This window comes from Salmo salar, chromosome 01, assembly GCF_965601325.2.
Source record: "Salmo salar chromosome 01, fSalSal1, whole genome shotgun sequence".
Classification (NCBI taxonomy): domain Eukaryota; kingdom Metazoa; phylum Chordata; class Actinopteri; order Salmoniformes; family Salmonidae; genus Salmo; species Salmo salar.
The window spans coordinates 67,993,442-68,019,841 of NC_138291.1; the positions used below are offsets into that span (position 1 = coordinate 67,993,442).

Sequence of the window (26,400 nt, forward strand, 5' to 3'; positions counted from 1 at the left end):
AACCAATCTAAACCCTTAGAACATGAAAACGAATTGAGCAAACCCTAACTTTAGGCCTTTATGTTTTGCTGACCCAGCTGAAACTACATAGCCAAAATTGACAATACAACCATTACGTCAAAGACAAATTGCATATTTGGTGGGCTAATTGCACCTGTCCAGTGGTATACCGTTACCGAAGACGGACATAGAAGCTGCATCCACAAGTAAAACGAGTATTGTTGCGAAATTAAACGTACACTATTTTAAATGAATTGTTAAAATTTGCCTCGAGCTGTGCTCGCACACACGCACACCACACGCACGCATACACATGCACACACACACATTTTTGAACAGCGTAATACTAGGGAATGTAATTTTTGTCTTTTGAATAGACTACATTTCCCTCAAGATGGTGGCAATTACGCATCTAATTGACCGATACATGTTTTTAAATGTAAAACAACTTTGAAAGTGCATAACAGCAAGTTGATTACGCACCTGCTCAGGTTCTTCATTCACATAATAATGTATGGGTCTACCAAAATAAGCGTGTGGTTTCGGGATAGGCCTACCTGTATTTACATTCAATATGGATGGCAAATTAAAGTATTTACTAATAATTAAAGCAAATAAAAATGGTTACTGTGTGGTTTTAATATTTAACTTTGTGAAGTTGCGCCAATGTATATGCATAATGCTTAATTTTGATTCATTCTAATTTTTTCTGATGTCCTTTGGCTACATGGTCTACTCACATTTTCCAACGTGTTTGTTCCAAGGATAAATGTTTCAATATACTGTATATAATATGTCAAGGGTCCAAATTGTAATAATCTTATTCAGCCAACCATCGATATCTATGGCAGTGTGTCTCCGAGGAGTGTCGGCCACGTGGTCTGCTAGACGAGTAGCACTTGTTGTTAGATAGAGCCAGTCGAGCCTCTGTAATGGGAATTGACTTATGATCAGACACAGTATTTAGGCAGAATATCCTCCTCTTTGTATATGCCAGGAGCATATTGATTTCCTCTCACACATGCCAATTTTGAAAGCCACAACAATTATATTGGGTCTATAATAAAGATTTGATGGAAAGTTGTATTGTTTGTTTATTTATATTCATTTTCATTATGCAACAATACATCCTGTTCATGAAGACGTTTTGAAAGTCGAAAATAGCCTAATTTGTTTGGGAGGCAAACAGGCAAAATGTGACATTTCTGAATAGATGCCTGAGTCATATGTAGACGACGCCTAATTACATCATTGTGCATTCTTGAGTACGCACTGATTTGAAATATTTAAATATGGAATAACCTCCATTTATTTCACAACAGAATTCAGCAGTACAATATCAAAACTGGTTTTTCTGTACAAAGGAATAGCATCACCTGGTAGCTTCTTTCATTGACTCGATTCAATATATCCATATACATTTGTACACCGTGATAAAGTTTCAAAAACACAAAAGGCAATGACATTCAATTCTTAGTTGTGCTATAAGGACATTGTCGAGCAAGCATAAATGAGAGTCAGTACATCAAAACAATAAGCCTATAAGCTACAATTATATTGTACATAAAACAGTGTATCTTGATTGTCCCCTGCTAAAGCGCTTTAAGTAAAACCCCAAAAAATGTTGAGCCCGTTCGATAATCTGTCCGATATTCATTCCTAAATAGCTGAGCAAAGAGAAAACACAACGAATTGAATGGGTCTATCACATAACTTGGGGTGAAATGCTAGTGCTAACAGTATTGCCCATATCAAAACATTGTCCAATAGAAAACAAACCAATCTTACCGAATTGTGATAACACACGTTGTAAATAAAAATGGAACAAAATTAACTCCAATGTAATTTCCTGAATGTCATGGTTCTGCGCGGGGGAAACAGGCTTGCTGAAATGTATTTTGGGGCAGTGTGAACTGGATAGTCTTAGCGGAAATGATCTCAAAGCTGCTATAATAACAAAAAGCCTAATAATAATAGGCCTAATTATAATTATTATTATAACAATAATTAGAAGAATACTTTTAATATTAATAATAACAATATGCTAATAGTGTGAAATTATACCAGAGAAAATGTAAACTGCAGTCTAATATAAAAATGCGCAATAGGTCCTCTTTGACAGAAAGCATGGCTCTCTTTTTTATTTTTTATTTTTCTTCCTTACAAAAATATTGTTTTAGTTTGTATTGTGTAGTGTTCTGTACGAGTTAGGAATATAGACAACAACCTCTTGTTTTTCAGACCGGTCTGAGTAGCGGCACAGAGGTGACGATTGGGTGAGAGTAATAGAGGTGATGAGGGAAGGTGAGGAGCGGCTGGCTCACAGGCACATTCCCGGTGGCACTGCCAGTCTCTGAGGCAGAGTTCTCGTGGTAGAGGATGGGCACTCGCACTATCCTCTGTGCAGTGGCGTGGCTCAGATTGGCAGCCTCTAGTTCAGCGGCAAGCTGTCTCTTCCATTTATTTCGTCTGTTCTGGAACCAAATCTTTACCTGGGTCTCTGTCAGGTGCAAAGACGCTGCCAATCCGGCCCTCTCCGAACTGCTCAAGTAGCGTTTCATGTCAAAGGTGGACTCGAGCTGAAACACCTGACTCCGGGAGAACACTGTGCGTGTTTTCTTTTTTCGACATGCTTTCTTGTCCCCGCCGTCCTCGTTTTTCTTCCAGTCGTCTACCCCACTGTCTTTCTTTGTGTCCTCGGGATCACTCTCTTCAAGAACTATTTCATCCCCACTTTTGTTGTCCTCGTCTTCTTTGCCGTCTGGGTCAGATTTGAGCACCAGGTCTGGCGAGTCGCGATCCGTGCACGAGGTTGGAGAGGAGTCTCTTGCTCTTGCCTTCTCCGCAACTAAAATGACGACAGGAAATATGGGTTATAAACATGACTGCATGTTCAATACCTCGTTGACACTGGGTATGCTTTAGCAAATATATAAAATAGCAGTTGGCTATACCATTCACTTGAACGCGTAAAAGAAAAACAGAAACATGCAATGCAATGCTGACAATGGCCTAACGAACGCGTAAAAGAAAAATAGAAACATACAATGCTGACAATGGCCTTACGTTGAATGAAATACTTATCATAAGTGGCAACATACTTGCTGAGTATATCCTTGTTTGAATGTCATTTGACAGATGAAAGCTCAACCCATAGCATCAATAGCAATTTACACTATACAAATTACGCACATTATACGTTTTCTGATAGTGTAAAAGGTAAAGAAAGAGAAGACCATCAGATGTTCATGGACTTACCTTCGGTTCTGTGTAGATGACTGGCTGCACTGAGTGTGTAGGGATACCACCATGCTGAGGCTCGCTCCAGATAGTGCGCCGGTAAGGCAAACCTCTGTGTGGGTAACTCAAAGCGAGGAAAGTTGAAGTCCCCGACCTGGGATAGAGAAAAGCCCCCTTCAAAAGCTACCTTTGCCGAGGCGAAGATGGGCTTGGGTTTGGATGGTTTACTATCACAGTTCAGCAAGTTCTTAATGAAGAAGGGAGAGTCTTTCACCGGAGTGCACGTCTCTTGCGCCGTCTCGGGCATTGCTGCTTGGAGGTTGTGGTCCGAATGCCTTAGACCACAAATGTAAGTGTTAATAAAAGACTTAGAAACAGTGATATTATTCAAATAGAAGACTCGTAATTGTCCTTCTTTGCGATGTTTTAAATTAGGAATATCGTCTTGATAACCAGATGATCGAGAACGTCAAAAATAAAATACACATCAGAAAAGTAAATAGTCTTCAGAGAGAACAAAATAATATCGATATTGCATCCAAGTCTTGTGCGTTCCTTAGTCAACATGCAACTGTGTCCACCGCGTCAGTCTGGCGCCGGATGCTAATGATGAAATAAAAATGTCATCCAAGTTAAATGCGGAAAGTATACGGCGATTGGGCATGTACAATGGCAAATGGGATTAAGGAAGAGATGGGAAGTAGAACGAGGGGGAGAGAGACGGGCAGAGAGAGAGCGAGGTAGAGAGAGAGGGGGTGTAGGCTACGCGATAACAACGAAGTCCACCCTAACATTGCGCTTTGGCTGTAGGCTGTAGCGTTCTGGTCTTATTGGTCTTATATAGTCCAATTAGGTAGAAAATGAGGACAGGGTTGTTAGCACAAAAGGACATGTTTGGCCTGAGCTTCTTTGGAAGTAGGCTACAATAGGCAAATTACTCTAACCGAACACAGCCTATAGTCTAATAGCAGAGTATGCCTCTATCACAATTAGCTAAATAAAATAAATAAATACAAATATTGGAAAACATTATAGTGAATATTAATTTGGGTATTTTGAGGTTGTGATATGATTCATAGTTATCGATAATATAGCTTAGATTCAGAAAGAGCAATACCAATTTTCGGCAAACTATGGATGGCTGTAAGTTCTGCTTTTTATAATGGCCATTTTCGTAACACAAATACCAACAAAATAAATACTCATGTGCTCAGATGAAGATAGGCCTACAACAAAGTAGAATATTGTGGATTAGAGCACATTTGGGAAAACATACTTTGATTATTACTCAGTAAATACATTTTTCAATTTTTCCCATAATTGGCTACACGCAAAATGTTGTGTAACATATTTAGCTAAATAGGGCCTATTCTACTTACACGATTCATTCGACTATGTTTATATGCTAGCTATTATAACTTTACAGGGTAGGATACAAACTTTAATTATTACAGCACAGACAAGATCATTTCCCTCCAGGTGTCATGTTTTGACACAATTTGGAGTGAATAAATTAAATTGATGAACATTTAGACTTTTTCCCCTATGGACTATCTGCCAACAATTCTATTGAAAAAGGTTGCAAATTATGTCCATATTATCACTACGCCTATTATGAAAAGTTTACAGAATAAGGAATCTATATTTACATTTAGATATAGCCTAATTAAAATATTGTTGCAATCAAATGATTGTCAATTGGATGCGCATGTTTAATCAGTTGCCTAACTCCAAATGTAGTCAAGTTGCAATTATTTGCATTGCTTTTTAGGACACAAAGGCTCATGGGACACATGCTGAATTGTGTGTATTTGTATGCTATAACATAGGTTTACCTCAATAAAGGTAAACCATACAACATTCTGACCCAGTTGATACATTTCCCCCTTAATTAGAACAATTAAACCCAACAATTTAATAAGACTCATCTGTGTTTACTTTGTTTCATCAGAGATCTGAACACTGTTTTCGAACTATCATTTGTTTTTGCTGATTTATTTAGAAATTCATTCTGAAATGGTCTCAGAAACAGTCATGGTTAGCCAACTGTAAGCCTAAAATATGTAATGAATGAGCAATTCTAATCATATTTCTACTTTATGGATGTCTAAAATGTTTCTGTGTTGCATAGTCATTATTTTTTACCAAATCGATTTTGTTCATTCGTTCTTTAGATTGCAGTCTGTAAATGCGGTATGTATATTCACTCAGTGATATTCATTTACTTGTTAGAGCATGCCCAATGATAAATGAATAATGAGAGGACAGCGTCCTCTGTGGGCAATAAAGGCTAAATGCAGGACCTTAATCACAGATGGAGACGGATCAGCAACAAAAGACTTGTCAGCATGGCTACGCACTACTTCACAAAACAACACAATCTCACGTTCAATTTGTGCAAATAGGTAAAACAATTTTTTTAGATACATTTTTATGATGGGAAATTATAATAAACCCCATAATACACACGCATACAAACACTTACACACATATACACACACTCACTTTGTTGGTACTCATGTTATAGCCAACTCTTGAATGAATCATTTTTATAAAATATTTGTAATTAGTTGTGATGTATTAATTATCTTAAACTAGTTAAATGTTTGTAGTTAGCATGTTTCAGTAATGATTAACATGGTTAAATAGTCGTAAATCTCTACTTGATTTAGCTTTTGGTATATTTGGCATTTTTAGACATTCTGTATTTCCAGTGAAGAAAGCAATAATTAATCATCACACTACTGTAAATAAATGGACGCTATCTGTTATGAAACGGAAATTGCCTTCCGTAAATACAGTGCATTCGGAAAGTATTCAGACCAATTCCCTTTTTTCACATTTTGTTACGTTACAGCCTTATTCTAAAATTGATTAAATAAAACATTTTCCTCATCAATCTACAATCCAATCTACAATCCACAATGACAAAGCATGAACAGGTTTTTAGAATATTTAGCAAATTTATTAAAAATAAAAAACAGATACCTTATTTACATAAGTATTAGGACTCTTCGCTATCGTCTGTCATCATGAAGTTCTTTGAGAGGCTAGTTAAGGATCATATAACCTCTACCTTACCTGACATCCTAGACCCACTTCAATTTGCTTCCCGCCCCAATAGATCCACAGACAATGCAATCGGCATCGCACTGCACACTGCCCTATCCCATCTGGACAAGAGGAATACCTATGTAAGAATGCTGTTCATTGACTATAGCTCAGCATTCAACACCATAGTACGCTCCAAGCTCATCATTAAGTCCCGGGCCCTGTGTCTGATGCCCACCCTGTGCAACTGGGTCCTGGACTTCCTGACGGGCCACCCACAGGTGATGAAGGTAGGAAGCAACACCTCCCCTTCACTGATCCTCAACACAGGGGCCCCACAAGGGTGCGTGCTCAGCACCCTCCTGTACTCCCTGTTCACCCATGACTGTGTGGCCACGCACGCCTCCAACTCAATCATCAAGTTTGCACACTACACAACAGTACTAGGCCTGATTACCAACAATGATGAGACAGTCTACAGGGGGGAGGTGAGGGCCCTGGGAGAGTGGTGCCAGGAAAATAACCTCTCACTCAACGTCAACAAATCAAAAGAGCTGATCGCGGACTTCAGGGAACAGCAGAAAGTACGCCCCTATCCACATAGATGGGACTGCAGTGAAGAAAGTGGAAAGCTTCAAGTTCCTCGGCATACACATCTGATCTGAAATGGTCCACCTACACAGACAGTGTGGTGAAGAAGGTGCAACAGTGCCTCTTCAACCTCAGGAGGCTGAAGAAATTTGGCTAGGCCCCTAAAACCCTCACAAACATTTACAGATGCACAATTGAGAGCATCCTGTTGGGTTGTATCATTGCCTGATACGGCAAATGCACCGCCCGCAACCGCAGGGCTCTCCAGAGGGTGGTGCGGTCTGCCCAACGCATAACCGGGGGCAAACTACCTGCCCTCCAGGACACCTACAGCGCCCGATGTCACAGGAAGGCCAAAAAAGATCATCAAGGACATCAACCACCTGAGCCACGGCCTGTTCACCCCGCTATCATCCAGAAGGCGAGGTCAGTACAGGCGCATCAAAGCTGGGACCGAGAGACTGAAAACAGCTTCTATCTCAAGGCCATCAGACTGTTAAATAGCAATCACTAGCATCTTAGAGGCTGCTGTCCTATATACATAGACTTGGAATCACTGGCCACTTTAATAATGTTTAAATAATGTTTACATACTGCTTTACTAATCTCATATCTATATACTATATTATATTCTACTGTATTTTAGTCAATGCCACTCCGACATTGCTCAATCTAATATTTATATATTCCTTAATTACATTACTTTACTTTGAGATTTCTGTGTATTGTTGTGAATCATTTTTAGATACTACTGCAGTGTTAGTGCACTGTTGGAGCTAGGAACACAAGCATTTCGCTACACCCACAATAGCATCTGCTAAATATGTGTATGTAACCAATAAAATATGATTTGATTTCAGACTCGAAATTGAGCTCAGGTAAATCCTGTTTCCATTGATCATCCTTGAGATTTTTCTACAACTTGATTGGAGTCCACCTGTGGTCAATTCAATTGATTGGACATGATTTGAAAAGGCACACACCTGTCTATATAAGGTTTTGAAGTTGACGGTGCATGTCAGAGCAAAAACCAAGCCATGAGGTCGAAGGAATTGTCCGTAGAGCTCAGAGACAGGATTGGGTCGAGGCACAGATCTGGAGAAGGGTACCAAAAAAATTTCTGCAGCATTGAAGGTCCCGAAGAACACAGTGGCCTCTATCATTCTTAAATAGAAGAAGTTTGGAACCACAAAGGCTCTTCCTAGAGCTGCCGCCCAGCCAAACTGAGCAATCAGGGGAAGAATGTCCGTCGTCAGGGAGGTGACCAAGAACCAGATGGTCACTCTGACAGAGCTCCAGAGTTCCTCTGTGGCGATGGGAGAACCTTCCAGAAGTACAACCAGCACTCCACCAAGCAGGTCTTTTTGGTAGAGTCGGCAGATGGAAGCCACTCCTCAGTAAAAGGCACATGACAGCCCGCTTGACGTTTTCCAAACGGCACGTGAAGGACACTCAGACCATGAGAAACAAGATTCTGATGAAACCAAGATTTAACTCTTTGGCCTGAATGCGAAGTGTCTGGGGGAAACCTGGCACCATCCCTAAGGTGAAGCACGGTGGTGGCAGCATCATGCTGTGGGGATATTTTTCAGCGAAAGGGACTGGGAGACAAGTCAGGATCAAGAGAAAGATGAATGAAGCAAAGTACAGAGAGTTCCTTGATGAAAACCTGCTCCAGAGCACTCAGGATCTCAGACTGGGGTGAAGGTTCACCTTCCAACAGGACAATGACCCTAAGCACACAGCCAAGACGACACAGGAGTGGCTTCGGGACAAGTCTCTGAATGTCCTTGAGTGGCCCAGCCAGAGCCTGGACTTGAACCCGATTTAACATCTCTGGAGAGACCTGAAAATACTTGTGCAGCAACGCTCCCTATCCAACCTGACAAAGCTTGAGAGGATCTACAGAGAATGGTCATACCCAAGATGACTCAAGGCTGTAATTGCTGCCTAAGGTGCTCCAACAAAATACTGAGTAAAGGGTCTGAATACGTATGTTAATGTGATATTTAAGTTTTTTGTTGTTGTTGAATAAATTAGCAAACATTTCTACAAACCTGTTTTTGCTTTGTCATTATGGGGTATTGTGTGTAGATTGATGAGGGGGGAAAAAACTATTTAATCAATTTTAGAATTCGGCTGTAACGTAACAAAATGTGGAAAAAGTCATGGGGTCTGAATACTTTGAATGCACTGTAAATAATGAGAAAAGCTCAGTCTGAAGGCATTCGGCTATGGGTTTCACAGCCCTGTAATAATGATACAAGTTATATCACCTTAAAAAGGGTTGATTTAAAACCTATGGGGTATAAGATGTTGGGAATAGTGGCATAGGAGAGTCTGAAACAAGCAGAGGCAGTTGGCCTACAATGCTGGCATATGCCTTGTTACAATAGCCTAAGTATATAAGATGATTGACACAACCATAATAATCATCATGAAACGGCCTTGGACGTGCCATATGTTAGCCAACATAATTCATTATTTTACATTACCTGTTTAACTGCATTGATATGGCTTAATTGATCATAGTCCAGACTCGTTATAGTTGCAAATACCATGCAGTTGCACCAGGGGAATTTAAACCAAACAGATTTCCCATCATGAAAATGTATCGCCATTCCCCAATCAAATACCTTCATTGACACCACAAAAAAAAGACAAATACAGCTTTGTACTGCAATCTGGCAACCCTCATAAAATCTGACATAGCACCAGTATCCCAAAGTATTAAGCGTAAATAAATATTGAAAACAGCATTGGCATTAATAAAATACAATTTTAAAAACAATTATTATGTTATAATTATTTCGGTGACAACCTGGTTGATTAACAATATTGGGTTGTTAACACGTTTTTTATATATATATATATATATATATATATAAATAAATGTGGGAGACAAAAAATGGCAGTGTAGAACACCATTGCCCAAAATGCATTGCTCCAATAACAGTCAAAAGATTGTTCTGTAGTTTTCCCCCAACAAATGTATTTTCCTATGAATTAAGTCTTTTAACACGAATTAAGACGCACAAAATGTGTGTATTTTCACACAAATTAAGCCACACAAAATCTGCTGAAATTATTTTTGTACATATTTACATGAATTGAGTGTGAGATTATGTTGCAACACAAAATGTAGCCTAATGTATCATAGCCGATCTGTTATTATTTTCATTTAGATTTGGCTATGTTATTTAATCATTATCGACATTATCATCGACATCATCATCATCATTGGCGAGTGGGCCCCAAGAGGAAGCCAATTAGGTCAAAAATGGAAGTGAATACACATTCATAGGCTTAATTATGATGGTGAGGAAGGTGAAGTCCTGTTGCCATTATTGGAGGAAGTACCCTGTGGTGTAGGCCTAAAAGGCTGCTGCTGTGTGACCATGCCAACCAACCATAGTCATGACAGTATTTATAAATTACAGGATAAAGGCTGGATAACCTATTGAGCATGGAGATTATTTTCCCCGATAAGCCTTTGGTGGTCTTAATTAACACCTGCTCATTTAAAGTGATTGAACATATTGTAGAAATTGGAATTTGTAGCATATCACAGGAATTTCGTATGATATGAAAAAATATATATGATATGACATGAAAAAAAATAGCAGGAAGTAGCATATCATATGAAATGGATGACATACACAATTATGCCCAATTTTTGGGGACCATTTTGGCTCTTGAGCCCCACTTTCAACTACTGGCTGAAATTATACAAAACCTTATAGCACATCTTTAAAGCTGGAATCGATAGTGGTGAAACTGCCACATCTGTTTGGGATATTAAGACATTACTTCAAACAACAAACAATGTTTGTTTTTTCCCTCGGACATCATTGCACATCATTGCTATGCACTATAGAACAGCAGAGTATGTACTATGATCATTTTTTTACCAGAATGCTGGATGTTCATTTTTTCAAAACAAAAACAATAACAAATGTGCCTGGGGAGGTCAGTGGCGCTGTTTTGCCTATCACGGATCTCAGCTTTAAATGACCGCTTAAGTGCAGTTATTCTGCGTCTATATGATGTTATTGCCATCTCCTGTCACCTGTTAATCATCACAGGTAGCCTATTTTGTCACCATCCATAAGTTTTCTATGCCCACCTATGAAACTGGTTGTGGGATACCCCAAAATTATGTGTGGATACCCCAAAATGACGTGCGAAGATGTCATAGAAGAAGACATTACAAATCCATACGCAATAAATGCAAGTTCACATATTTTACTGCGACGAAAATATGTGGAACACAATGTCAAGAATGTTGTTGATAGGGCATACATAACCTCATGACTTTTGTTAAGGAAATCCAAAACCCAAGCGAAGCATAGGCCTATGTGTTAAGGAGGCGCAAAGCAAAATAAGGCAATTTCTTGGATGAAAACAGGGCTGCCGAAATAGTAGACCAACCCTTTGGCCTTTCCGCTGTTGTTTCTCCGTTGCTCTTTTCCCCTTTATCATGTAGACTTTTTAGCTACTTTGCAACTACTTACCATGTTAGCTAACCCTTCACCTAACCCTAACCCTTTAACCAAACTTCTAACCTTAACCCAAACCTTAACCCCTAGCCTAGCTAATGTTAGCAACCTAGTTAACAAAAGGTTAAATACAAATTTTACATTTTAAAAAATCATCAAAAGTGTTAATAAAATGGTTAAATATACTCATTATTGACTTCCATTTCAGGATTCAGTCGACATTGTCCTAAAATGGTAACAATAGCTAACAACAATACTGATGACCTAGCATATTTTGGTGAAGCCACCATCTTTAGGCCTATGTAGGTTACCTATTGTTTCTTGTTTTCCCCCTCTGTGATTTCGCCATTAAATCTATGTATTTTATCATAATCTTGAGATTCTTGACCCAAAGAAAATAATTCTCACAAGATATCATAACAAAAATCTATATTTAATATGGGGGCAATTACTAAGTGAAGTTAGCTGCACAGGGCCGTTGTCACCAGACTCCATGTTTTTCATCATATAGGTCATTAGACGATGATGGATGTAAACCTATAAAGTATCTAAACTGGACCTTTTAACAAACCATGAGCAATACTATCATTTCTCTAATAGAACCTGCTGACCGTGTCATTCCCTGCTGCCATTTGTCATTTTTCTTGTGAAATAATCAATATCGAGGCGCTTGGAAATAAATAATATGAAAGTCATAGTAGCCTACCAGAGGAGCAACAAAATAGACTTATGGAACATTCTAAAGTTATTGCTTTACAGCTTATGCATACTGTACATACTTTTCTCAACATAATTTTCTAAACATAATCAACCTTTGATTGCATTGTACAAAGATGCACCTTTTACGGCAATGATGCGGACAAAGCCTTAACTTCACTTGGCTAAATAGCCTACTAAATTCCCATTATCCTGATGATGAGCCTATACATATTTGACAAATTACTAGCCTGCAGAAATAAGGGACTCTGAAATAAAGTTAGCTTGTTAAACAACATGTGGCGCAATGTAAATCGGACGTAGGCCTAATGTCCATTATTGTTAGGCTATTGGTGTAATAACATCACATGTTGGTCTGGGCCTATTTTTGCTGCAACCTGGACTCAGGGGTAGACGTAACATCGTAAACGATAATCCGGGACTCTCAGATTACTTTGATATGTTACGTTTGGTAGGGTATGTATTAATTTGTGGATTTTCATCATCCATTTTCTAAGATATGTTACAAATTACAATTTGTATGATGTGTTACGCATAACAATTCAAATGATATTTTATGAATTGCAATCAATACAATATGTGATGAATTTTCAATACGTATGATATGTTTACGAATTCCAAACTGTTATTGCCAACGTTAGCTAGGTGGCTAACACTAATGTTAACTAGGCAAGTCAGTTAAGAACAAATTCTTATTTACAATGACGGCCTACCTAAAGGCAAAAGGCCTCCTGTGGGGATGGAGGCTGGGATTAAAAATAAAAAATAAAATAAAAATACGGGACAAAACACATTACGACAAGAGAGACACCACAACATGACAACACAACATGACAACAACATGGTAGCAACACAACATGGCAGCAGCAACAAACATTATTGGGCACAGACAACAGCACAAAGGGCAAGAAGGTAGAGACAACAATATGTCACGCGAAGCAGCCACAACTGTCAGTAAGAGTGTCCATGATTGAGTCTTTGAATGAAGAGATGGAGATAAAACTGTCCCATTTGTGTGTTTTTTGCAGAGTTCCAGTCGCTAGCTGCAGCGAACTGAAAAGAGGAGCGACCCAGAGATGTGTGTGCTTTAGGGACCTTCAACAGAATGTGACTGGCAGAACGGGTGTTGTATGTGGAGGATGAGGGCTGCAGTAAGTGTCTCAGATATGGGGGGGGTGGGGGGGTGGGGGGGGGGGGGGGGGTGAAGCCTAAGAGGGTTTTATAAATAAGCATCAACCAGTGGGTCTTGCGATGGCTTGCAAAAGTATTCATCCCCCCTGGCATTTTTCCGATTTTGTTGCCTTACAACCTGGAATTAAAAGAGATTTTTTTGGGGGGGTTGTATCGTTTGATTTACACAACATTCCTACCACTTTGAAGATGCAAAATACATTTTTTTGTGAAACAAACAAGAAATAAGACCAAAAAACTGAACTTGAGCGTGTATAATTATTCACCCCCAAAAGTCAATACTTTGTAGAGCCACCTTTTGCAGCAATTAGAGCTGCAAGTCTCTTGGGGTATGTCTCTATAAGCTTGGCACATCTAGCCACTGGGATTTTTGCCCATTCTTCAAGGCAAAACTGCTATAGCTCCTTCAAGTTGGATGGGTTTCTGCTGGTGTACAGCAATCTTTAAGTCATACCACAGATTCTCAATTGAATTTAGGTCTGGGCTTTGACTAGGCCATTCCAAGATATTTAAATGTTTCCCTTTAAACCACCGAGTGTGGCTTTAGCAGTATGCTTAGGGTCATTGTCCTGCTGGAAGGTGAACCTCCGTCCCAGTCTCAAATCTCTTGAAGACTGAAACAGGTTTCCCTCAAGAATTTCCCTGTATTTAGTGCCATCCATCATTCCTTCAATACAGACCAGTTTCCCAGTCCCTGCCGATGAAAAACGTCCCCACCATACTGCCACCACCATGCTTCACTGTGGGGATGGTTTCTCTGGGTGATGAGAGGTGTTGGGTTTGCGCCAGACATAGCGTTTTCCTTGATGGCCAAAAAGCTACATTTTAGACTCATCTGACCAGAGTACCTTCTTCCATGTTTGGGGAGTCTCCCAGATTCCTTTTGGCGAACCCCAAATGTGCTTGCTTATTTCTTTCTTTAAGCAATGGCTTTTTTCTGGCCACTCTTCTGTAAAGCCCAGCTCTGTGGAGTGTACGGTTTAAAGTGGTCCTATGGACAGATACTTCCATCTCCGCTGTGGAGCTTTGCAGCTCCTTCAGGGTTATCTTTGGTCTCTTTGTTGCCTCTCTAATTAATGCCCTCCTTGCCTGGTCCGTGAGATTTGGTGGGCGGCCCTCTCTTGGCAGGTTTGTTGTGGTGCCATAATCTTCCATTTTTTAATAATGGATATAATGGTGCTCTGTGGGATGTTCAAAGTTTCAGATATATGTATTTGTCCCTGACCTGTTTGGAGAGCTCCTTGGTCTTCATGGTGCCACTTGCTTGGTGGTGCCCCTTGCTTAGTGGTGTTGCAGACTCCTGGGGCCTTTCAGAACAGGTGTATATATACTGAGATCATGTGACACTTAGATTGCACACAGGTGGAATTTATTTAACTAATTATGTGACTTCTGAAGGTAAATTGGTTGCACCAGATCTTATTTAGGGGCTTCGTAGCAAAGGGGGTGAATACATATGGACGCATCACTTTTCCGTTTAATAAAAAAAAGAAAAAATTGTAACAAATACTTTTTTTATTTCGCTTCACCAATTTGGACTATTTTGTGTATGTCCATTACATGAAATCAAAATAAAAATCCATTAAAATTACAGGATGTAATGCAACAAAATAGGAAAAACCCCAAGGGGGATGAACACTTTTGCAAGGCACTGTACAGAGATGACCAGTTTGCAGAGGAGTATAGAGTGCAGTAATGTGTCCTATAAGGAGCATTGGTGGCAAATCTGATGGCCAAATGGTAAAGAATATCTAGCTGCTCGAGAGCACCCTTACCTGCCAATCTATAAATTATGTCTCCGTAATCTAGCATGGGTAGGATGGTCATCTGAATCAGGGTTAGTTTGACAGCTGGGATGAAAGAGGAGCGAATACGATAGAGGAAACCAAGTCTAGATTTAACCTTAGCTTGCAGCTTTGATATGTGCTGAGAGGAGGACAGTGTACCATCTAGCCATACTCCCAAGTACTTGTATGAGGTGACTACCTTAAACTCTAAACCCTCAGAGGTAGTAATCTCACCGATGGGGAAAGGGGCATTCTTCTTACCAAACCACATGACCTTTGATTTGGAATTGTTCAGAACAAGGTTAAGGGCAGAGAAAGCTTGTTGGTAAGACTGTATCATCTGCACATAAATGAAGGAGAGAGCTTCCTACGGCCTGAGCTATGTTGTTGATGTAACTTGACAAGAGCGTGGGACCTAGGATCGAGACTTGGGGTACTCCCTTGGTGACAGGCTGTGGCTGAGACAGCAGATGTTCTGAATTTATACACTGCACTCTTTGAGAGAGGTAGTTAGCAAACCAGGCCAAAGACCCCTCAGAGACATCAATACTCCTTAGCTGGCCCACAAGAATGGAATGGTCTATCGTATCAAAAACTTTGGCCAAGTCAATAAAAATAGCAGCATAAAATTGCTTAGAATCAAGGGCAATGGTGACATCATTTAGGACCTTTTAACCTTTCTGGCGCAGGCGCTCCGCTAGCGACCCACCTCGACAACATCCGGTGAAATTGCAGAGCGCGAAATTCAAATGACAGAAATATAAATATTTAATATTCATGAAAATACAAGTGTCATACATCAGAATAAAGCTTAATTCCTTGTTAATCCAGCCGCTGTGTCAGATTTCAAAAAGGCTTTACGGCGAAAGCACACCATGCGATTATCTGAGGACAGCGCCCCACATACAAAAGCATGAAAAACATTTTTCAACCAGGCAGGTGCGCCACGAAAGTCAGAATAGCTATATAATAAAAGCCTTAACTTTGAAGATCTTCTTCTGTTGGCACTCCAAAAAGTCCCAGCTACATCACAAATGGTCCTTTTGTTTTCGATAAAGTCCTTCTTTATAACCCCAAAAACTCAGTTTAGCTGGCGTGCTTCATTCAATAATCCACCGGTTCCCCTCCTTCAAAATGCATACAAAATGAATCCCAAACGTTACCAATAAACTTTTCCAAACAAGTCAAACAACGCTTATAATCAAACCTCAGCTACCCTAATATGTAAATAAATGATACAATTTAAGACGGAGAATCGTTATTGTCTTTACCGGAGATAAACAACAAAGAACACATTCTCATCCACACGCATGAAAACACTACAGCCAAAATGGGAGCCACAAATTCTAGCTCATTTTTCCAAAACAAACCTGAAACTCTTTCTAAAGACTGTTGACATCTAGTGGAAGCCCTAGGAACTGCAATCTGGGAGGATTTCGCCTCATAATAAACATGACAGCCATTGAAAACAGTGGTAGGCTGAAATTATAATTTTTTTGGATGGTTTGTCCTCGGGGTTTCGCCTGCCATATCAGTTCTGTTATACTCACATACATTATTTTAACAGTTTTAGAAACTTCAGAGTGTTTTCTATCCAAATCTACCAGTTATATGCATATCCTAGCTTCTGGTCCTGAGTAACAGGCAGTTTACTTTGGGCACGCTTTTCATTCGGACGTCAAAATACTGCCCCCTAGCCCAAAGAGGTTTTAAGGTTGCAGTGACACATCCATAACCTGAGCGGAAACCAGATTGCATACCATAGAGAATAGTATAGACATCAAGAAAGCCAGTCAGTTGATTATTGACAAGTTTTTCCAACACTTTTGATAAACAGGGCAAAATAGAAATTGTCCAGTAAGTTAGGATCAGCTTGATCTCCCCCTTAAAATAAAGGACGCAGCATGGCTGCCATCCAAGCAATGGGAACCTCCCTTGAGAGGAAAGACAGGTTAAAAAGGTCAGAGATATTCTTGGCGATGATAGGGGCAGCAACCTTAAAGAAGAAAGGGTCTAAAATCTGACCCAGATGGTTTTTTTTGTCAAATTTAAGGAGCTCCTTTAGCACCTCAGACTCAGTGACCGCCTGCAGGGAGAAACTTTGTAGCGGGGCAGGAGGGAGGAACATCAGGGACAGTCGCATTAGAAGGGGTGGGAGATGAGGAAATGTTGGATGGGCAATTAGGCATGCCTGAGTCAAATTTGAATCCTGACTTAATGAAGTGGTGATTAAAGATCTCAGTCATGTGCTCCTTGTCAGTAACAACCACATCAACATTAAGGGACATGGGCCGCTGTGAGGAGGAGGGTTTATTCTCCAGGTCTTTAACCGTTTTCCAGAACTTCTTGGGGTTAGACCCACAGAGACAGAACTGCTCCTTAAAGTAACTAACTTTGGCCTTCCGGATAGCCTGAGTGCACTTGTTTCTAATTTGCCTGAATGAGAGCCAGTCAGCCTGAGTATGCGTGTACCGAGCCTTTCGCCAAATGGAATTCTTGAGGTGGAGTAACTCTGCCAGATCAGTTGAACCAGGGGCTGAACCTGTTTTTAATTCAAATTTTCTTTATGGGGGGTGTTAGTAAACAATACCACTGGAAATATAAAAAAAGAAGGTCCAAGCGTCTTCATCGACAGAGGGGATCAAGCTGATTCTATGCCAATTTACAGAGGCCATGTCATGAAGGAAGGCTTGCTCATTAAAGTTTTTTAGCAAGCGTCTATGACAGGTCAGGACAGGTCGTTTCACTGAGCAGCCATTACGAACACAGGCTGTAAAACACTGATCACAAAGGTCATTACAGAAAACACCAGACTGATACCTATCAGGATTATTTGTGAGGATAACATCTAGAAGAGTAGTCTTTTCTGGGAGTTTGGAGTCATACCTTTTGGTATTGGTCATACTCTGACAAAGATTTACGGAGTCCCATTGCTTTAGGACATAGTTAGGTGGTTTAAGCATGTCCCAGTGTAGGTCACCTAGCAGGACAAATTCAAACTTAGTGTAAGGGGCCAGGAGAGCGCTTTCGGAATTTAGGGTACAGGCCGGTGCTTAACCTTTCTGGGAAGGGGGTTCCGCTAGCGGAACACCTGGCCTATAGCCAGTGAAATTGCAGGGCGCCAAATTCAAACAACAGAAATCTCATAATTAAAATTCCTCAAACATACAAGTATTATACACCATTTTAAATATAAACTTCTTGTTAATCCAACCACAGTGTCCGATTTCAAAAAGGCTTTATGGTGAAAGCACACCATGCGATTATGTTAGGTCAGCGCCTAGCCACAAAAAAACATGCAGCCATTTTCCAAAGAAGGAGAGGTGTCACAAAAGTCAGAAATAGCGTTAAAATGAATCACTAACCTTTGATGATCTTCATCTGGTGGCACCTCCAGGACTCCGTGTTAGACAATAAATGTTCATTTTGTTCGATAAAGTTCATCTTTATGTCCAAATACCTCCTTTTTGTTTGCGCGTTTAGTCCAGTAATCCAAATGCATAAAGCACGGGCACAAAGTCTAGACAAAAAGTCAACAAAAGTTCAATTTGAGTTCGTAGAAACATGTCAAACGATGTTTCTAATCAATCCTTAGGGTGTTTTTATCATAAATATTCAATAATGTTTCAACCAGACAATACTGTTTTCATTAGAAAGGAAAGGGAACGGAGCTCGCGCTCACGGCCACACACGTGACTAAACTAAAGGCTTTCACCTGGGCCATCTGCTTAGAGTGCTCTTATTCGCTCCCCTTTCACAATACAAGCCTGAAACAACTTCTAAAGACTGTTGACATCTAGTGGAAGCCTTAGGAAGTGCAATCTGACCCCACAGACACTGGATATTCAATAGGCATTCACTTGAAAACTACAAACCTCAGAATTCACACTTCCTGGTTGGATTTTTCTCAGGTTTTTGCCTGCCATATGAGTTCTGTTATACTCACAGATATTATTTTAACAGTTTTGGAAACTGTAGAGTGTTTTCCATCCAAATCTACCAATTATATGCATATCCTAGCTTCTGGACCTGAGTAGCAGGCAGTTTACTTTGGGCATGCTTTTCATCCAAAATTCCGAATGCTGCCCCCTATCCTAGTGAGGTTTTAAGATATCATTACTTTTACTCAAGTATGACAATCAAGTACTTTTTCCACCACTGAAGATACGGTACATTGTCAGAGAAGAGTCAGGTAAAAGTAATAATGGGACACTGCTGTATGACATTCTCCATTTAGAGACTACGTTTCTGATCACCTTCACCCTAGTTGTTCACTAAAGTTAAAGATATTCAGCAGCACATGATCTTGGTAGTAACGGTCAGTGTAACCTGACAATCACGTGTCCCTCTTTTGCTTTTAACTGCCTTGCCCATTTGAACAAACCATTAAACTACTAAAGGTCACTGAGATTGCCTGGATTTAAGCATTGCATTTAACTTGTAAAGCAATTGGTGGCCCCTCGATGAACCGGGAAGCCTTAATTGGGATTTTGCAGGTATTGATTGGTGAGTGGTGGGGCGAGGCCTGAGTTAAAGCATGATTAGGAGAAAGGTGTCTGCTGCTTTTATCTGCTCCCTGCACCAGGTTACAGCCAATGGAGTGAGCTGGGATCTCAATGTCATTCAGAAGGTTGAGGAGGCTCTAAACATGCATTGCGACGATGGGGACTCTACTTAGTGATGGAAAAACGTAGCACTTCCTATGTAAAAATGACATGTGGTCCAGTCCATGTCAAGTTAATCTATTGTACTCGACCTTAGCTTTGGCCTGCTTATGGATGCTGTGGTGTGGGTCTGAGGTGGATGTATTGTGGATTTGTATAGTTGTGGCCTCTCTACTGACAAAGCTTGTGGTGGATGTTGTAGTCCTGAGATCATCTGGGGTTCTCACTCAGACTCAAAGACATTTCAAGTATTTGAAGTGGTAGTTCTATGAGGTTACTATGTGGCATCATATTATAAATAATAAAAACACTTTTCAAAAACAGGGCATTTCACCCCTTTATCTCTATTTTCTCTCCTTCTCTCCCTTTATCACCTCCTCTTTCCCTTTATCGTTTCTCCACAGAGATGATGACCTCATTGGTTTCTGATGGACACAGTCAGAGCGATGTAGCTGTATTTCACCATTATGTGCAGCTCTGACAGAATTGTGCAGGCTCCTATAGGCTTCCCGTCCTCCTCCTCCAAAACGCCCAGAATCACCACTGAGCCCTGGATTTTACACGCCCGCACCCAACCTGCCTCGACGTGTCATTACAACCCAGTAATCTGGTGCGGGCAAAAGAAAGGTTCTTATCAGTGTCAGGCTGAGATATAGATATGGGCAGAGTAACAAATGGCCAAATGCACAGGCAGCAGAGCAGCCCATCAATAAAGCAATTTCTAGTGTCATAACAGCTGCGCTTTTCCTAAAGCCAACCTTTCAAAAACTTTTCCCTCTGCAAATTGCTGCAGCCCCACCATTAGAGTCCTGCCTTGTGAATTTAATGGATTCCGTACAAATAATATTCCACCATAATGGAAAAGGTTGAAGTCACTGAAGACAGATGAAGTCATAAACACGTATAATTGAGAATCAAAGACCGATAAATTTTAAACTGTTATCCATTTTCTCTTTTTAGATGATGATCTATGTCGCGTCTGGGGCTGGAAAATGGAAGAGATTATGGGGGAAAATTATAACAATAAATTTTCTAAACATACACCTTGATTATGCTTCAATTTTTTTGGGGGGGGAGAGAGGAAGGCTGGGATTGCTGAAAGCTTGCTGGCTAAATGGCACCATAAAATAGGTTCCCTGCTCTTTTGTCTCTCGAGCACAGGCATGCCTGGAGGTGTGATTTTCTCCCTCTAAATGGGGGAAATGAATTGTGTAATTTATTGCAAACTCTAGCACAGTGAGATTAGATCAGCATATCCCATCAAAGGAACAATAATCAATCAGCTTCTAGTTAACAGCTTGAAACACATAAACCACAGCACCTAATGGCTTTCCAATCTAACAGATTGATAGACTTATCCGCTCCTAAGGGATGAATTAAGAAAATCGGGTAATTTCACAAAGGCACTGGCACTTTTGACAGGACCTTTTTCCCCCCTGCTCCCAGGCTTACTCCCCATCTGTAGTTTTAAACATAGAGATATGGGTAAATGAAAGGTGCTAGGAGTACATTTTTGAGACAGCACTCCAGGCCTGATTTGTTATTCAGATGAGCCGCGACTGGAAGTGTGTCAGATGTGGGGAATGGTTTCATTTTAATGGGCTGATTATCGCGGGTCATTTGGAACTGTGAAATCGACAGAGCTATTCAAAGCCACTTAACAATATCTAAATGTGACCCAAGCGACCTATTCAACCGAGTGTGTAGTAAAAAAAATAGGCCCCATTTGGTTCAGTTCTCTTTAGTCACACCAAGGATTCGTTAGTGTATTGATCGAGTGAAAAATCTGTCAGAAGACTGAACACTTCAGAATAGGAAACATTGTATGGAGCACTTAGCAAGCATGTAATTTGCCTTTTAGTCATTGTGAAGAACTTCTAAGCAGAGTCTTAGCAACTAGCTCATTATGCACAGTCAATTTGGTAACACTAGTGCACACTTTCTCATCTAGCTACACTGTAAATGCACCCCCATTTGAAAATCTGACCAAAGTTAACTGACAAAGACGTTCATAGTCATCTACTACAGTGCTTGTCTATGCAGGCCTTGACATAGAAAACCAATGAGACATGTACTTAATGTAACTATGTACCGAAGGCTAGATTCACTGGGCTAGATTATCTCTCTGTGACACTGCATAATGAAAGAGCTGTTGGTATTTAGGATGTGATCACTTGGAGGATGGAAAGTGTTATTTTAGACAGAGCTGAGTAGTAGGGCCAGGACCGGAGTAAGTACCCACTCGAGACACTGACTCAGCAAACGGGATGCAGTCTATCACAGTGCCATCCGTTTTGTCACCAAAGCCCCATATACCACCCACCACTGCAACCTGTATGCTCTAATCGGCTAGCCCTCGCTACATATTCGTCGCCAGACCCACTGGCTCCAGGTCATCTATAAATCTTTGCTTGGTAAAGCTCCACCTTATCTCAGCTCACTGGTCACGATAACAACACTCACCCATAGCACGCGCTCCAGCAGGTATATCTCACTGGTCATCCCCAAAGCCAACACCTCCTTTGGCCGCCTTTCCTTCCAGTTCTCTGCTGCCAATGACTGGAACGAATTGTAAAAATCGCTGAAGCTGGAGACTTATATTTCCCTCACTAACTTTAAACATCAGCTATCCGAGCAGCTAACCGATCGCTGCAGCTGTACATAGCCCATCTGTAAATAGCCCATCCAATCTACCTACCTCATCCCCATATTGTTTTTCTTTACTTTTCTGCTATTTTGCACACCAGTATTTCTACTTGCACATCATCATCTGCACATCTATCACTCCAGTGTTCATTTGCTAAATTGTAATTACTCCGCTACTATGGCCTATGTATTGCCTTACCTCCTCACGCCATTTGCACACACTGTCTATAGACTTTCTTTTTTTTCTATTGTGTTATTGACTGTACGCTTGTTTATTCCATGTGTAACTCTGTGTTGTTGTTTGTGTCGCACTGCTTTGCTTTATCTTGGCCAGGTCGCAGTTGTAAATGAGAACTTATTCTCAACTAGCCTACCTGGTTAAATAAAGGTGAAATAAAAATAAAAAATTCACTACAAAGAAAGGTTTAGGCCTTGCTGAGGCAGTGGTACATAACAGACACACACTGCACTCCACGTTAAAATGGAACCAGATTTTCTTATCTGCTCTAATTCGAGAAGGGTTGGGGTCAATTACATTTGAACACAAATCTAGAATTAGATTGAGATTTAATTCAGGAATTGGAGAGGTTTATTATTGATTATTAATTAATTGATTGATTAGTCAGATACCATTAGTTATTAAAACAGAAAAGACACATAAAAATGAGCTATTCAAATTCAACAAATATATCTCCCTCTACTTTCTCCAATCGTGAAGGGAAGAGAACAATACAGAACACAGTTTGTGTTTGCATGACACTCATACTTTTGGTCATGTAGTGTAAGTATGTGGACACCTGTTCATCGAACATCTCATTCCAAAATCATGGGCATTAATATGGAGTTGGTCCCCCCTTTGCTGCTATAACAGGATCCACTCTTCTGGGAAACTTTCCACTAGATGTTGGAACATTGCTGCAGGGATTTGATTCCATTCTTCCACAAGCATTAGCGAGGTCAGGCACTTATCTTGGGAGATTAGGCCTGGTTCGCAGTCGGCGTTCCAATTCATCCCAAAGGTGTTCGATGGGTTTGAGGTCAGGGCTCTGTGCAGGTCAGTCAAGTTTTTTCAAAATGATCTCGACAAACCATTTCTGTATAGACCTTATAGGCTTTGTGCACGGGGGCATTGTCATGCTGAAAGAGGAAGGGGCCTTCCCTAAACTGTTGCTACAAAGTTGGAAGCACAGAACTGTTTAGAATGTCATTGTATGCGGTAGCGTTAAGATTTCCCTTCACTGGAACTAAGTGGGGCCTAGCCCAAATTATGAAAAACAGCCCCAGACCATCATTCCTTCTCCACCAAACTTTACAGTTGGCACTATTTTAATCATTTTTAAATAATATTTTTTTTATTAATTTAACCTTTATTTAACTAGGCAAGTCAGTTAAGAACAAATTCTTATTTACAATGACGGCCTACTCTGGCCAAACCTGGACGACACTGGGCCAATTGTGCACAGCCCTATGGGACTCCCAATCACGGCCGGTTGTGACAAAGCCTGGATTCCAACCTGGGTGTCTGTAGTGAGGCCTCAAGCATTGAGATGCAGTGCCTTAGATCACTGCGCCACTCGGGAGCCCTATGCATTCGGACAGGTAGTGTTCTCCTGGCATCCGCCAAACCCAGACTCGTTAGATGGTAGAGCGTGATTCATCATTCCAGAGAACGCAGTTCCACTGCTCCAGAGTCCAATGGCGGCGAGCTTTACACCACTCCAGCCGACGCTTGGTATTGTGCATTGTGATCTTAGGCTTGTGTGCGGCTGCTTGGCCATGGAAACCCATTTCAGGAAGCTCCCGACGAACAGTTCTTGTGCTGATGCTGCTTCCAGAGGCAGTTTGGTACTCAGTAGTGAGTGTTGCAACCGAGGACAGATGATTTTTACACTCTATATGCTTCAGCACTCTGCGGTCCCATTCTGTGAGCTTGATGGCCTACCACTTCGCGGCTGAGCCGTTGTTGCTCATAGACGTTTCTACTTCACAATAACTCCACTTACTGTTGACCGGGGCAGCTCTAGCAGGGCAGAAATTTGACAAACTGACCTGATGGAAAGGTTGCATGCTATGACGGTGCCACGGTGAAAGTCACTGAGCTCTTCAGTAAGGCCATTTGACTGACAATGTTTGTCTATGGAGATTGCATGGCCGTGTGCAACATTTTATAGCCGAATCTGCTAAGTTGAAGGGGTATCCACTTACTTTTGTATAAATAGTGAATATAGGGAGTACCAGTACCAATTCGACGTGTAAGTAATAGAGGTCGCCAGATTAATCGGAATGGCCGATTAATTAGGGCCGATTTCAAGTTTTCATAACCATCGGTGATCGGCATTTTTGGACACCGATCATGGCCAATTACATTGCACTCCACGAGGAGACTGCGTGGCAGGCTGACTACCTGTTATTAGAGTGCAGCAAGGAGCCAAGGTAAGGTGCTAGCTAGCATTAAACGTATCTTATAAAAAAACGATAAATCTTAACATAATCACTTGTTAACTACACATGGTTGATGATATTACTAGTTTATCTAGCTTGTCCTGCATTGCATATAATCGATGCGGTGCCTGTTAATTTATCATTGACTCATGGCCTACTTCGCCAAATGGGTGATTTAACAAGCGCATTCGCGAAAAAAGCACCTGTTGTTGCACCAATGTGTACCTAACCATAAACATCAACGCCTTTCTTAAAATCAATACACAAGTATATATTTTTAAACCTGCATATTTAGTTAATATTGTCTGCTAACATTAATTTCTTTTAACTAGGGAAATTGTGTCACTTCTCTTGCGTTCTGTGCAACAGAGTCAGGGTATATGCAGCAGTTTGGGCCGTCTGGCTCGTTGCGAACTGTGTGAAGACTATTTGTTCCTAACAAAGACAGGCAACTTCGCCAAACGGGGGATGATTTAACAAATCGCATTGGTGAAAAAAGCACAATCGTTGCACGAATGTACCTAACCATAAACATCAATGCCTTTCTTAAAATCAATACACAGAAGTATATATTTTTTAAACCTGCATATTTAGTTAAAAGAAATCCAGGTTAGCAGGCAATATTAAACTAGGGTAATTGTGTCACTTCGCTTGCGTTCATTGCACGCAGAGTCAGGGTATATGCAACAGTTTGGGCCGCCTGGCTCGTTGCGAACTAATTTGCCAGACTTTTACGTAATTATGACATAACATTGAAGGTTGTGCAATGTAACAGGAATATTTAGACTTATGGATGCCACCCGTTAGATAAAATACGGAACGGTTCCGTATTTCACTGAAAGAATAAATGTTTTGTTTTCGAAATGATAGTTTTCGGATTTGACCATATTGATGACCTAAGGCTCGTATTTCTGTGTGTTATTATGTTATAATTAAGTCTATGATTTGATAGAGCAGTCTGACTGAGTGGTGGCAGGAACAGCAGGCTCGTAAGCATTCATTCAAACAGCACTTTGTGCGTTTGCCAGCAGCTCTTCGCTGTGCTTCAAGCATTGAGCTGTTTATGACTTCAAGCCTATCAACTCCCGAGATTAGGCTGGTGTAACCGATGTGAAATGGCTAGCTAGTTAGCGGGGTGCGCGCTAATAGCATTTCAATCGGTGACGTCACTCGCTCTGAGACCTTGAAGTAGTTGTTCCCCTTGCTCTGCAAGGGCCGCGGCTTTTGTGGAGCGATGGGTAACGATGCTTCGAGGGTGGCTGTTGTCGATGTGTTCCTGGTTCGAGCCCAGGTAGGGGCGAGGAGAGGGACGGAAGCTATACTGTTAAACTGGCAATACTAAAGTGCTTATAAGAACATCCAATAGTCAAAGGTATATGAAATACAAATGGTATAAAGTGAAACAGTCCTATAATTCCTATAATAACTACAACTTCTTACCTGGGAATATTGAAGACTCATGTTAAAAGGAACCACTAGCTTTCATATGTTCTCATGTTCTGAGCAAGGAACTTAAACGTTAGCTTTTTTACATGGCACATATTGCACTTTTACTTTCTTCTCCAACACTTT

At 40.7% G+C, this 26,400-nt stretch overlaps 1 protein-coding gene across 1 annotated transcript; it reads right to left on the minus strand.

Moving 5' to 3' along the window:
* Window positions 1-1,081: 1,081 nt before the first annotated feature.
* On the minus strand, window positions 1,082-4,037 carry LOC106607506 (homeobox protein HMX3). Its single transcript, XM_014204516.3, has 2 exons — window positions 3,259-4,037; window positions 1,082-2,848 (listed from the first exon to the last, which is right to left on the minus strand). Exons 1-2 carry the CDS (start codon window positions 3,545-3,547, stop codon window positions 2,238-2,240), a joined length of 900 nt encoding a protein of 299 aa, XP_014059991.1. The 5' UTR covers window positions 3,548-4,037; the 3' UTR covers window positions 1,082-2,237.
* Window positions 4,038-26,400: the final 22,363 nt, after the last annotated feature.

Bases quoted from the DNA above. Each gene is read 5' to 3' on its own strand.
- LOC106607506 (XM_014204516.3), bottom strand. From the start codon at position 3,547: ATGCCCGAGACGGCGCAAGAGACGTGCACTCCGGTGAAAGACTCTCCC. The intron at 2,849-3,258 runs GTAAGTCCATGA...TCGTCATTTTAG, and splicing joins TCATCTACACAGAACCGAAG to TTGCGGAGAAGGCAAGAGCA.